The sequence below is a fragment of the Chrysochloris asiatica genome, unplaced genomic scaffold (genome assembly GCF_000296735.1).
Source record: "Chrysochloris asiatica unplaced genomic scaffold, ChrAsi1.0 scaffold00097, whole genome shotgun sequence".
In the NCBI taxonomy this organism is placed as follows: domain Eukaryota; kingdom Metazoa; phylum Chordata; class Mammalia; order Afrosoricida; family Chrysochloridae; genus Chrysochloris; species Chrysochloris asiatica.
The window spans coordinates 9,376,330-9,391,180 of NW_006408615.1; the positions used below are offsets into that span (position 1 = coordinate 9,376,330).

General features: G+C 43.3%; 1 protein-coding gene across 1 annotated transcript in view; it reads left to right on the forward strand.

Annotated features, from left to right (window-relative positions):
- The first annotated feature begins 705 nt into the window (after positions 1-705).
- The window catches only part of POLDIP3 (polymerase (DNA-directed), delta interacting protein 3), a 31,249-nt gene continuing 17,103 nt past the window's right edge, over positions 706-14,851 (forward strand). The window contains exons 1-6 of the mRNA XM_006866852.1: positions 706-1,091; positions 1,791-1,877; positions 2,722-2,817; positions 4,754-4,933; positions 5,449-5,526; positions 8,225-8,354. Of these exons, the coding sequence (XP_006866914.1) occupies positions 930-1,091; positions 1,791-1,877; positions 2,722-2,817; positions 4,754-4,933; positions 5,449-5,526; positions 8,225-8,354 (733 nt within the window). The 5' untranslated portion in view covers positions 706-929. The remainder of the gene's footprint in view (positions 1,092-1,790; positions 1,878-2,721; positions 2,818-4,753; positions 4,934-5,448; positions 5,527-8,224; positions 8,355-14,851) is intronic.

Genomic DNA, 14,851 nt, shown 5'->3' on the forward strand with positions numbered 1-14,851 from the left:
TACTCTCAAACCAATGGAAGGGGCAGCAGAAGGATTGAACAGAGAGAATGGAGCCTGTTTCTTGTTAATGCAGTTTGATTGAATTCATTTCTAGCCTTAGTTTATGATTTGGCCATTTTGTTGTTGTTTCAGAATGATTTTATTATTCTTTTCTACCAGATCTTTCTCTCTTCAGTCTGTAGGTCTTCTAACTCTAAACCAGATCCACATGATGGCTTCTTTGTTTCAGACCAGTTAGAGACTCAAGGCTAACAGAAGCTGGCTGGGCACACTTTGTTAATGATCTCCTCTCTTGGCTTGTTTCTCCAATAGTAAATGGGCATAGAGAGACCTGCTTGAGAGAATGTGTATGAAGGAGCTTTGGAAACTAAAATTGCTTTTCAGATGTCTGGGACTGTGTACTTTGGGGACAGGTTACTTTATCTAACTAGCATTGCTTGAGGCTGTTATCCATAGCGATGTCTCAGCACACTGGCTCTAGGGAGCTAAGTCTGAGCTCGTGATAGAAATCCCCAGAGTTCTAGTTTTGTGAATGATGCACAGTTAAAAGCCATAACACAGTTAAAGGTTCCCCTTCCCTGGCCTAACTTGACACTCAGGTAGGAACTGTTGTCTGCTTTCCCCCGTGTTACCACTGCTCTGCTTCCATGGACTCCTGGGGCTATCCAGATCCATTTAACACCCTGATTTTTGTTTTCAGGCTCAATGTCAGACCAGGAATTGGAGGTGTCCGCTCTCGGGTTGGGATCCAGCAGAGCCTTCTCAGCCAGCCAACACGCACAACTACTTTCCAGCAGAGATTTGATGCCCGTCAGAAGATTGGCCTCTCAGATGCACGGCTCAAGTTGGGAGTCAAGGATGCCCGGGAGAAGCTTTTGCAGAAAGATGCCCGGTTTCGAATTAAAGGGAAGGTACAGGATGCCCGAGAAATGCTAAACTCCCGAAAGCAGCAAAATACGGTGCCCCAGAAGCCACGCCAGGTAGCTGATGCTCGGGAGAAGATCAGCTTGAAACGGAATTCTCCTGCTGCCTTCATGAGCCCACCCATTGGAACAGTGGCCCCTGCTCTGAAGCTCACCAAAACCATCCAGGTAGGGTATGGCTCGTGTCATAAAATTCCTAGACAGTCAGTGATAAAGGATAGTTATAGGCAGAGAACAGGAGCCCAGGAGTGTTTAGGCAAAAAATGCCAATTCCTTCAAGTGTCAATATAGTACTTTGCTGCCTGCAAAGGCCTTTCATGTATGTTACAGCCCAGTAATCATCTGAAGAGGGCTTATGTAAAGGAAAATGGAGGTCCAGAAAAATTTAGTAACTTTCCCATGTGATAGCTAGGTGGAAGGGAAAGGACAGAAAACTTGTTGAGCATGTGATGTGTGACAGGCACTTGCCATAGATTCATTCTTCCTTGTTGCTACTGTAGGATTGGTGTCCTGGGGTGGCACAGTAAGGTAAGCACTGTACTGCTAACCTCAAGGTTGGCAGCTCAAACCCATTAGCTGATCCTTGGAAAGGGTCATTGTGTGTCAGAAATGACTTGGCACTTAATAACCAAAATCACCACAGGACTTTTACTCCTGGTTTATAAATGAGTCTGAGTCTTAATTGTTATTTGTTGCCATCAAGTTGATTCCATTTGATCAGCGTTTTCAAGGCAGTGGATGACCTTCTGGAAGTAGATCATCAGGTTGAACTTCTGAGGGCTGTATTGGAACCAGCAATCTTTCAGTGTTCTCATAGAGAAAGCATGTGACTCTGTGGGATGAATTATGACTACTGGGTGTTTCTAGGTTCCACAGCAGAAAGCCATGGTACCGCTTCATGCCCATCCTGCTGGAATGAGAATCAACGTTGTCAATAACCATCAGGCCAAACAGGTAGGGGGTGACCATGTGTTCTAATCCCAAGGGTTCCAATGAAGTGTTAGCGGTTGGGGTGGGGGGTGGTATACATTTGATCTTTTGCAACTGATGAGTTTTCAGAAGAAGGCTTTTAATGATGAAAGGAAAGGAAGGACAATATGGTGCAGAAAGGCAAATTGAAAGTCTTAATTTTTCTAATAGCATGTACTTAATACAGAAAATTTGCTAACTTGAGGGAAAAAGTCCCTCCTGTTCTCTCCCCATGATAGAAATGTTGCCACATTTCCTTCCTGTCTCTGTCCAGCTTTATGCTGCTCTTTTCACTTTATAGCTCAAGCATTTCTCTGAGGTGTCATTCACTTTCATCATTTCTAATAACTGCATAATCCATTGAGTTGATGTTCCACAGTTTATTTAAACAATTTCCTTATGGTTCTCACTAATTGAAATCCTGCTGTGAACATCTTTGTCGATAAATCTCTTTCAAGATTTGGGGTTTATTTTAATAGTCTAGATTCCTTGTGCTGGACTTCCCAAGCCAAAGGATACAATCAAATATTTTGGAGACTTCTAATACGTGTACCACTCACTGTATAAAAGTATTTCTGATAGAACTGAAAGTTGTAGAACTTTTACTGGGCTTTGCAGCCCTGGCAGCCTGGCAGGATTTGAACCCTGGCTTCTGAGGCTCGTCTCCCCAGGTTCCTCCTCCTGCCCTCACTTCTTTGACCCCTTGTCTAAACCTGCAGTCACACTGCTACTGTGCTTCTCCAGACGCCTGAGGGCCTGCCCGGAGCACAGGTTGCAGAGAATTTTGGACAAAGATGCCATAAGCTACTTTCTGTTGTTTTATTCTCAGAACTTGTATGACCTGGATGAAGATGATGATGTTACAGCTCCTGTTCCTAGTAAACAGATGAAATTCACAGCCTTAGGCAGCTTTATCCCACACATGGTATGACATTTTATTTATTTAGATGTTTTTATTCTGGCAAAATGTACATAATGAAATCTTTGCCTTTTTAGCCGGCACGGCGCTTTGTTTTTCAGTCCTCAGCTGTGTGTGTTATCAGGTGGATGGGAGTGTGGAGCATAGGGCCTTGAATCCAGAAACATTTCTTTGTTGGGTCATAACATTTTCAGAATCGAAACTAGTCCCACCCGTTGGTTTGGTTTTGTAAAGGTTGAGGCTTGGGTGGCCAGGGACTCCTTAAGGTTCAAACTACTGAAGTGCGGTGCAGGTCTCAGCCGCTGTGTGTGAGACACTTGGAAATGTGAGTAATCCTGCATGAGGGAATCCCAGTGCCTTCCTTTGTGGCAGGACAGCCGGCAGGCTCTCAGTCCTCTATGGCCAACACCTCTTCTTAGATTCCAGAGTCCCTTGGTTTGTGGATCATCACAAATAGATCAGACCTCGCCTGTGGACTTCTGGTGGACACGGCCTGTAGGGAAAGCTTGTTGGACCAGAGTGCTGGCCGGCCACAGTGGAAGGAAAGCCCCATTCAGGAGTGCAGGGTTGCCAGATGTCATCTCCAAAGGCCTCAAGACTCCGCTTAGGTCACTGCACTGAGAGTGTGTCCAATCTTCTGGTTACGGATGACGCTCTCACAGTCATGTACGAAGCTGAATGATGCCTGTGTGCTTCTTTACAAAAGGCTAGGCCTGTCCAGTCATTAGACTGCTTGGGCTGGCTACTGAGGAAACTATTAACCGCACTTAATTAGTGACTAACGTTAATTGAGAATTTAATGTTCTACAGCACTTTTATTAGTATGAATTCATGTAAAACCCCATGTGCACACACACTCCCCAAGCTGTGAGATGGGGACTGTCATCGTTCCCATGTTCAGATAATGAGTCAGGCACAGAGGTGAAATCATTGACCTTCTGTCACCCAGTTTGCAAATGGTGGATCCAGGATTTGAGCTTCAGTTGTCTGACTCTTAAGCACATGTGTTTTAAGCACTATACCATAAGCTCCAGAGACTCAGAAAGCAGCTTGGGAGTGTTGAACCTGGTGTGGGGAGGGTGTTCCCTGACCCGTACCCTCATCAACCTCACTGTCTGCTCCCTGGGTCAACACCTGCTAAGCACTGCCCTCAACTGGCATGGCCACCTGCTACTTGTGCTTCATTCGTCTTTTTCCTCAGACACTTACTTCAATTATCTTCCCAAAGGACTTCATCCCAAAGTGGGGAGGGGGCTATACCTGATGGTCTACAAGTGCTGGCTGTGCTGGAATGGCCCTGCTGTGAGCCAGGTGATCTCTGTAGAGCACACACCCTAGTGGTCTGTGCTTGCTGCTGCTTTATGTCTGGGGGCTCAGCACCCTTTCAGAAATGGGGTCCTGTGTTCATCCCGCCCAGACCTGGTGGTTTCCCCAGCATTGTGATAGAAGTATATCAGAGAATCAATTTGACCCCAAGCTCTGGCCTTCCAACTAGCCCTAAATTGTAGGGTTTTCATAAAATACAAATGCTAGGAGATGGAATCTTGGTGTGGTGCTATAGGATAAGCACTGGACTGCTAACCACTAGGTCAACAGTTCACACCCACCAGTTGCTTCTCGGAATCCCTATACATGGTCACTGTGTATCGGAACTGACTTGATGGTACAACAACAACAAGTGGCATGGATGCGTCTGTGGTTTCTGGGTGGCTTTCCAGGTCACGACTGTGGGAAGTTGCTTTCCAAGAGTGGAGAGCTGCTTGCGAGCTGTTTCCCCCTCACTCTCCGTTTCCCCACGGGATGCTGCTGGCAACTGCAGCCTTTTTGGCTCCAGACTGTTAGTAGAATTGAGGCGTTGAAGGTGGGTTGTCAGCCTTCTGGGGCTTCTTCAGAAGAGTTCAAGTCTCTGGCTTCTCACAGTCCTTTCTGCCTTTTTGTTTAGTCTGGGCTCAGCAGTTCCAAGCTGTCCTTGTCCAAGGCCCTCCCTCTCACCAAAGTAGTCCAGAACGATGCTTACACAGCTCCTGCTCTCCCTTCCTCTGTTCGAACAAAAGCCTTGACCAGCATGTCCCGGACACTGGTGAACAAGGAGGAAGTCCCCAAAGAACTGCCGCCTGCTGAGGTGAGTGAATAGCAAAAGACAGGAAGTGACCACACTAGCTGAGAGTCAGCCTGTGCTGCGTGGGCTGTATGCTGGGCTCTAAGTGTAACCTCTCTGGTTTTCCCAATGCTCCTGTGAGGTAGGTGTCGCCACCTTTGTTTTACACATGAGTAAACCAAGGCCTCTAGTTCCCTGCCCTCAAAGAGCTTACAGGCTAGTGGAGAAGACAAGCTGCCTACCGATCACTGTATCTAATGCTACAGTAGAGGTCTGCCTAGAAGAAAAGCTTTGGGGAGCACTGAGGAAAGAGCATCAGATACCACCTGGTAAATGGGAAAGCTTCAAGGAGCCAGGGCCAAATGAGAAGTTCCGTTCCCTTAGTGGAGGTGTCCTGGGACCGAGATCAGAGAGGCCCGATTGTCACGCACCCTCCCTGATACTTTCCTCTGGGCTTCTGATCACTCACCTGGAGTGAGTTTTGTTTCTGTGAGCATGCCTGTTTTCTGACCACTCACAATGCCTTTTTTGTATGGCAGCCTGTCCTCAGCCCCCTGGAAGGTACCAAGATGACTGTGAATAACCTACACTCTCGAGTCACTGAAGAGGACATTGTTGTGAGTATTACGGCCTGACAGAACTTTAAATCTCACATCTTCTGTGTTGGGTCCTGAACACCACCTCCACGTTTGATCTGCTAGGGGGGCTCACAGGCCGTGGCGTATAGTCACAATCCTGGCTAAGATTTATTACAGCAATAGAGGAAGCAACAGAATCAGCAAAGGAAGAAGGCACATGGGGCAAAGTCCAGGGGAAACTGGATGCAAGCTTCCAGCCCCCCTCCCCCCAGTGGAGTCACCGTTAGTTCCCCTGGCACTGTGTTGCAACAGTATGTGTGGAGTATTGTCTGCCAGTGTTGCAACTAGAGACTCAGTGCCCAGAGGTTTTGTTGGAGGCTAATCAGATAACATCCTCTACCTATCTAGTAAGGAGCTGTGGTAGCATAGTGGTTACAAATTGGGCTGCTAACCTCAAGGTCAACAGTTCGCAACTACCAGCTGTTCATAAGAAAAATGAAGCTTTGTGCTCCTGTAAATATTTACAGCTTCAGAAACTCTATGTAGGGTCACTGTGAGTTAGAACTGACTCCAGTCGCACATGACCAACCATCAGTCAACCCGTCTGGTAGCGTAGTGGTTATGAATCAGGCTGCTAATCTCACAGTTAGCAGTTTGAAACTACCAGCGGTTCCATGGGAGAATGATGAGTCTTCTGCTCCCGTAAAGATTTACTGCCTTGGAAACCCCATACAAAGTTGCTATGAGTTGGAACTGACTCCACAGTACATGACCACCACCACCACCACCAAACTTCCATAAGGAAAGCTGGTGTTTGGCATAAGCCATATTGTTCGCACAGTTGAGGCTCAGTGAGCCATTCTGTTGATGCTGTGAATTCTGTGAAGCCTCCCAGAATCTTAGTTTCCTAGACTCCAGCCAAGGGCCAACAACCTTCTAGCAGGTTTTTCAAAGGGTAGCGTTCAGTGCTCTGCTGCCTAGGCCAGGTACCTGGCTTGACCCTTAAGGTCAGGGAATGCCTGTGCTTGAACAGGTCCTAAGTGGGCTCCTTTGTTCTTACTCTGCAACATTCAGTGGCTGGGATTTTCCTACGAGCCTTCAGAATCCTCTGCTTCCTTTGGAGGTTTTACATGAGGAAATGTAAAAGATGAGAGATGACTGCATCACTCTCCTGCTCTGCCCGTCAGGGCTGAAAGCGAATTCAGGTGCCTGGTAAAGGGCCAAATATAGCCAAGACTTCTTGTCAACCTTCCTTCCACTCAGCCACCCAAATGCCATGAGTTTAGAAATCCTGGCAACATTTTAACTCTAAGCCATCTGATCATAAATGAATGCAACTGGAGATTCCAGTCTCTCCCTCAGCCAATTCCCAGGTTTGCTAAGAGTCCACACAGACCTTCCTGTTTATGGAAGGGGAATAGTCTCTACCATTGACTGAACATTTAGTCTGTGTCAGCCCCTTTCCATACCCTTTCTGTGTAGAAGTTTTGAAAATACACAAAAGTGAAAAGCAAATCATCTGTAACGATCACCAACCACTCAGCGAGAGTGACCAATTCTAATCAACCCCACTTCATTTCTATACACATACCATTATTGTTAAACGCCATTGAGTCAGTTCTGACTCATAGTGATCCTGTATAGGGTTTCTGAGAAGTGGCTGGTGAGCTTGAACTGCTCACCTGGTCGTTCAAATCGTCCGTGCTGTCCATCCCATTAACCCACAGTGCCACACCAGGACTCCATACAAATACTTGAAAAAGTTAGTGGAAAGTTCCATTATCTTTTTTAAAACTCCATTTTTCCACAAAATGTTTGAAGCCCCCTCATGTGTGATATTTGAACAATAGCAATACACTTAGCATCTCACCTAGTTTTGAGATCTATAGTTTGGTTTTGGTGTTTTAACATTTTCCCTTTATTGTTGAAAGCAAGTCCATTAAAGGCCTTATCCTGAGCCCGCTCTGGTTCTCCCCACAACCTGTGATGAGTAACTTGCAGAAGAAGAAATGCTGCTCAGTCTTTGTCCTGTCCAGATTGTATTCCTGTTCTGGCTTCAGTCTCTGTGAAATTGAGGGGAAGGGATAGGAGTCAATGGTATGAGGATGACTCCTGTGTATAAGCAGGATCTCATAATGATCTCAGTTGAGGTTTACAGCAACCCTAGGAGGATGGCTATGCCGGTCCTTTTCTTTTTCTTTTCTCAAGACTTGACCTCAGCTTAAATAACTTGCCGGAGGTCACACACTTGAGAGAAGGCAGAGGCCCAGGGATCATACCCAGGCCTACCTGACTTGGGATGAGCAGCTGTCCCAGATTTAGCACTGAAAACCCCACGTCCCAGGAAACCCTTTAATTCATGCACACTGGGACAGTTGGTCATCCTGGGTAAAGCTCCAGAATTTGTATTTCTAACAAATTCCACTATTTTTCTCTGAGGTGTGCTTTCATTCTTATGATCGAGCTCTCTGGGAGAAAGACACTAGAAATCCCTAGTGAGGGAAGGGGACATTGAGGCAGGGTGAGTCGGTGACTCACTTGTTGGAAGTCACAGGTCCTCCAAGGCTGATGAGTCCAGGCTCATTTCTCTCTGCTGCTCAACGTGTCTCCTTGTCTGGTACTGTTGTGCCTGTGAGCATCCCAAGAACACTATGTGAAGCAGAGCTTGTCCAACACGATGGGTAACCACCAACGTGTGGAGGGGAGGCTGCTGGAAATCGTCTTCTGTTGTTTGCAGGAGCTCTTCTGTGTGTGTGGAGCCCTCAAGCGGGCTCGGCTGGTCCATCCTGGGGTAGCAGAGGTGGTCTTTGTAAAGAAAGACGATGCCATCACTGCATATAAGAAGTACAACAACCGATGTCTGGATGGTAAGTTGCAAAATGCATTCTTCTCATTGCTCACTGACAGATAGTAGCTCTGCGAGGAGCAGGCCCTCCTCATAGGTGGTTGGGAGGTCCTGTCACCTCTCTAGGGTAAAGTCTCCTAATGGTGCTGAACTGTAGGTTCACCCAGTCCCAGCCAGAAGAGAAACACTATTTCCCCATGTATGGCTGTCTTGCAAAGTCTTGTCTGGATCCACGGATTTCCCCTTCTGGATGATGGACTGTTGTTGTTAGGTGTCGTCAGGTCATTCCCAGCTCAGCAGTCCTGTACAGGGATTCTGAGGCTGCTTATCTTTACGGAGTGGACAGCCTCATCTTTCTCCCACGTTAACAGCTGATAGGTGTGAACTGACAACCTTGTGGTGAGAAGTCCATTGCTTATCCTATAACACTACCTACTTACAGCCAAATTGCAGGTTCCTCAAAGGGGCTTGTCTTTGAATCTAAAGTACATCATTTAATCCAGTCTGACTGTCTTTTAATAAGATTATTTAATCCACTCATGTTTTGATAATGTTATTGATGTAGTTGAATTTATGTCACCATTTTTGTAAACCTTTTTATTGTGAATTGAGTGAAGCATCATCAGTTTCACATTCAGTAAATCACATACTTTGCTTTATTACATCATTGCAATCCCCTCCATGTTCCAAAAGTTAACTGCATTTACCTCTACTCACTTTAACAGTTGGGATTCCTCCCTGTGTCTCCCACTACCTTTATCTGTCCTCTGATAACCTCCCTCTTGTTATGTATTGCCTGCCCTGTCTCCCATGTTAACAACTATCTACCATCTAGCCTATAAATACTACTTCCCTCCCCCCCCACCCCCACAACCATGATAGATTGTTTCTTTGTGATTGACTCATTTCATTTAGCATAATGTCCTCCAGGTTCAGCTATGTTGTGAAGTGTTTCACAGATTCATCATTATTTTTTAGTGTTTTTTAAAAAGTTTTTGTTGTGAATTGAGTGAAAGTTTACAGGGCAGATCATCAGTGTTACATTCAACAAATCATACATCTTGTTTCATTAGTGATCCCCTCCATGTGCCATCAGTTAACACTATTTCTCTCTTTTTTTAGCTCTTTTTTTTTAAATAAACAAAAACAAAACAGGCATATATAATAATTAACACCACCAAAAGGCACATTCTGCAAGTCTGCCTCCTGGATGCTAGCTCTCAGTCCCTCTCTTCCCATGAATCTAGAGTCCTTAGCTGCTCCCTCTATTCATGTCCCCATCTCTTCCTTCATCTTTAGTGTTTTTTAGTATTCCATTGTGTGTATATACCAAAGTTTGTTTTAACCGTTTTTCTATTGATGGGCATCTAGGCTATCCCCATCATTTTGATATGTCACTTGCAGACAGCATATTGAAAAAACCTTTTTCTTATCCATTCTGCTTTTTATGTCTCTTGACTAGAACATTTAATCCACTTACATTCAGTGTAATTATCTGTCACTGTAGTGGCTTGTGTGTTGCTGTGATTCTGGAAACTATGCCACAGGTGTTTAAATACCAACAGGGTCACCCACAGTGGACAGATGAAGATAGACTAGAAAGAAGGACAGGTGGACTACTTCTGAATATTTAGTCACTGAAAACCTTATGAATACCATTGAAACACTGTGTTGGCACCAGAATTTTGAATATTAAAATGTGATGAAAAACACCAGAGTATTGTCAGACATTGTGCAGGGAGATGAGCCACTCACTTAGAATGCATTCAAAATACAACTGGGGAAGAGTTGCCTCCTCAAAGTAGAGTTAATTGAAATGACACGAATGGCGAAGGGAGTAAAGCCCTTGGGACTTTCATTTGTTGATGGGGCACAACTCAAAATGTAGAGAAACAGCTGTAAACATTCATTACTAATTGAAACATGGAATGTACTAAGTACAAATCTAGAAAAATTGGGAATTGTCAACAATGAAATTATGCTCATAAACATTGATATCCTAGGTATTAGTAAGCTGAAATGGCCATTTTGAATCTGTCAGTCACATGTTTTGCTATGCCAGGAAGGACAGATTGAAGAGGAATGGTATCACATTCATGTTCTAAAAGAGCATTTCAAGATCTATCTTGAAGTACAATTCTGTCTGTGATAGGGTAGTAATACCCATATGCCCACAAGGAAGATCCATTAATATCACAATAACTCAGATTTATGCACCAGCTACTAAAGCCAGTGATGAAATTGAAAAATTCTGCCAACTTCTTCAGTCTGAAATTGATCAAACATGCAGTCAAAATGTATTGATAATTATTGGCAGTTGGATTGCAAAGGTTGGAAACAAAAAGGAAGGAGCAGTAGTTGGAAAATATAACCTTGGTGACAAAAATGATGCTGGAGATCACTTGATAGAATTTTGCAAGACCAATGACTTGTTCATTGCAAATACCTTTTTGAAAAAACATACACATGGACCTCACCAGATGGATTAAAGAAATCAAATTGACTACATCTGTGGAAAGAAATGGTAGAAAAGCTCATATCAACCAAAACAAGTCCAGAGGCTGACAGTGGAATAGACTTATCAGTTACTCATACGCAAGTTCAGGCTTGTAGCTGAAGGAAATAAGTTCATGAGAACCAAAATATGACCTGAACACATCCCACCTAAATTTAGAGATCATCTGAAGAACAGAGTTGATGCCTTAGACACGACAAAGACCAGAAGAGTTGTGGAATGACATCAAGAACATCATACAGGAAAAAAGCAGAAGGTCATTAAGAATACAAGAAAGAAGGAAAAGACCAAGATGAATCTCAGAATCTGAGATCCTGAAACTTGTTCTCCAGTGTAGAGATACTAAAAGCAAATGGAAGAAATGAAGAGGTAAAATGTCAAAGGTCAGCTCGAGAAGACAAAGTTAAATATTATAACAAAATGTGCAATACCTGCAATTAGAAAACCAAAAAGGAAGAAATCACTTAGCATTTCTCAAGCTCAAAGAACTGCAGTAAAAATTCAAGCTTCAACTTTCAATATTGAAGAATTCTGTGGACAAAATATTGAGTGATGCAGAAGTAATCAAAAGAATGGAAGGAATACACAGAGTCACTGTAGCAAAAAGAAATGGTCGATGTTCAACCATTTCACGAGGTAACATGATAAAGAGGCAATGATATTGAAGGAATAAGTACAAGGGGCATTGAAGACATTGGCAGAAAAACAAGGCACTGGGAATTGATGGAATACAAATAGAACTCTCAACAAACTGATGTGGCACTGGAAACACTCATGTATGCCAAGAAATCTGGAAGACAACTGCCTAGCCAACTGAGTGGAGGAGATTTTATATTTATGCCCATTCCAAAGAGAGGTGACCCAATGGAATGCATAATTTCTGCATGCAAGTACAATTTTACTGAAGATAATACGAAAACAGCTGCAACCATAGAGGATGTGGCATGAGGGATCTTTGTTGAATGCAGAGAATACTTGAAAGATGTTTACCTGTGCTTTACTAACTATGCAGAGGTTTTTGCTTGTGTGGGTCATGGCAAGCTATGGACAACATTGCACAGAATGAGTATTCCGGAACACTTAATTGTGCTCATGAGGAACCTGTACATAGACCAAGAGACAGTTGTTTGACCAGCAAAAGGGAACACTGAATGGTTTAAAATTAGGAAAGCTGTGCACCAGGGTTGTATTCTTTCACCACACTTAGTCTGTATGCTGAGCAAATAATGCAAGAAATTGAATTACATGAAGAAAGATGTGGCATCAGGATTGGAGGAAGACTCATTAACAACCTGTGATATGCAGATGATACAATCTTATATGCTGAAAGTGAAGAGGACTTAGAATACTTATTGATGAAGATCAAAGACCACAGCCTTTGTTATAGGGTATAAAGAAAACAAAAGTTCTCACCACTGTAACAAGAAAGCGCATCCATATAAATGGAGAAAAGATTGAAGGTGTCCAAGACTTCATTTTGCTTGGCTCAACCATCAACACTTATGGAAGCAGCAGTCAGGAAGTCAAATGAGATCATTGCATTAGGCAAACCTGCTGTACAAGACCTCTTAAAAGTATTCAAAGCAAAGATGTCAGTTTGAGGACCAAGGTACGACTGACCCAAGCCATGATATTTTCACTAACCTCATATGGATGTGAAAGTTGGACAGTGAATAAGGAAGACCGTAGAAGAGTTGATGCGTTTGAGTTTTGGTGTTCGAGGAGAATGTTGACAGTACAGTGGACTGCCCAAAGAACAGGTCTGTGTTGAATGAAGTACAGCCAGAAGGCTCTTTGGATGCCAGTGGCCAGACTTCATTGCTAATACTTTGGACACATTATCAGGAGGGACCAGTCCCTGGAGAAGGATATCATGTTTGGTAAAGTGGAGGGTCAGAGAAAAAGAGGAAGACCCCTAACGAGATGGATTGGCACAGTGGCAGCAGCAGTGGATTCAGGCATTGCAACTATTGTGAGGGTGGGCAGTGTTTCATTCTGAGTTTATAGGGTCGCTGTGAGTTGGTACCGACACGATGGCACCTAACAACAACAACAACAACAACAGTGACTTGATTGTTGTCATTTTTCTGTGTGTTTGTTCGTGGCACTGCTGGATTCTTTGTTCCACATAATTTTCTATACTGAGTTCATTTTGTTTGTGGGTTTTCTTTTCAAATTTTGATGTGCAAATGTATTATTTTTCTTTATAGTTACCCTGTGATTTATTCTTTTTTCCTGCGAAACAGTTTTATCTCGAAATTTACTTGACTCTTTAACATATTTTGTAGAGTTGGTCTGTTCATTTTTGTTTATCTGTTAACGTCCTAATCTTGTTGTGGTATTTAGGGGTGGGCTTGGTATATGGCGGTCTTGGTCATTCAGTGTTTGTATGTGGCATTCCATAGTCTTCTTTTGCCGGCTTGGTTTCTACTGAGAAATTCTTGTAGGTAACTTTTCGTTTTTTTCTGAACTCCTCTCAGAATTCTTTTCGTGTCTTTAATTTTGGAAAATTTGATTATGATATGTCTTGGTGATTTTCTTTTGGAATCTAATGGTTGGGCTTCGTTCACCTTCTCTGTGTTTATCTGCTCATCTTTCATGATGCTAGAGAAGTTTTCTTCCAACAACTCTTTGACAGTTTTCTCTGTGCTTATCTCTGTTCTAGAATTCTGATCACACATAAGCAGTTCCTCTTCATGGGGTTCCGCATAACTCTTAGGCTTTCTTTGGATTTTCACTTTTTTTTTCTGATTGTTATTCTAGCGTACTAGTATGAAAACATTTATTTCCAAGCTCAGTAATTCTGGCTTCCATTGCTTCATAGCTATGCCTTTGCTGTTTCAGTGTATTGTCCTTTTCTGAGAACTTAGTATTAGTCTTCTGTATTTTTAATTGTAGGTTTTGTATTGTTTCAGAATTTGCATTTATTTTGTCTGTTGTTGTAATATTTTTTGAAGTCTCCTAAAGTTTTTTTTCTGTGTTCTCCTTGCTTTCCTCGATCTTTCTGTTAATTCTTTGAAGGTACCTAATTATCATTCTTTTCATTTCTTTTTCAGTTAGTTCCATTACCTTTTCTTCCTCAGAATTGTTTTTTGGCTCTGCATCTTGGTCATTTGTTTGAACCATTCTCTCTTGTTTCTTCATGTGAGCTCACATTGTTTGTTGTTTCTTATGCATTGTGGAATTGTCATATTTGTAAAACCAAACACTACAGTTGTTGAACCTGGAAAAGAAAGATCTCAGAAGGCCTCACAAAATTCAAGGAGCTCAGGTAGGGCTGTGGAAGGAATATGACAGCAGAATTCCTGGCCCAAATGGAGTTCCTATTGGCCTCAGTGTTATCTGTGTTCAAGGCACTCGATCCAGAAGTAGTTCCCGGGAGCCCTTGATGTAGTTGGTTTCATTGTCTGTTAGGATCACAGGGAAGCTGGGGCCAGGGTGACTGGCTAAATGTTAATCTGGTAGTTCTGTGAGTTTTGTAGGTCTGAAGCTGAGCCTACCTGACTTCAGGCACTAAAGTGGCACATCAGATTGGTGCAGTCGACCCCACCTCATGCTTGCCTGGCACCCAGTCACATGGCTCTGAATTCCTAGAGAGCATAGTCTGTGCTGGGAATGGATGATGTGAGGAGGTGGCCATACTTCTGGTCACCAGGGGAGTGTGGGGGAAAAGAAGAGATCATACCTTTTTAGTTGTCTATGCTAATCTGCTCTGCCAGGCCTCTCTCCGCTGCCAGAGATACTTACAAGAACAAGATGGTGTTACCTTCATTGGCTCTTGTGGATTCAAGTTATTATTTGGTGTCATTTATTTACTCCCATACAGCTTTGCTTCCACCTACCTTGATTGTTCGGTCATTGTCAAATATATCACATTTGTATATGTTATTATTACCTTTAGCAAAACTTTACTAGCTTGAGATATCAAAGAGATTGTCCGATGATTTCCACATTCTGTTGGGTCACCTCTCTTTGGAATGGGCACAAATATTGATCTCTTCCAG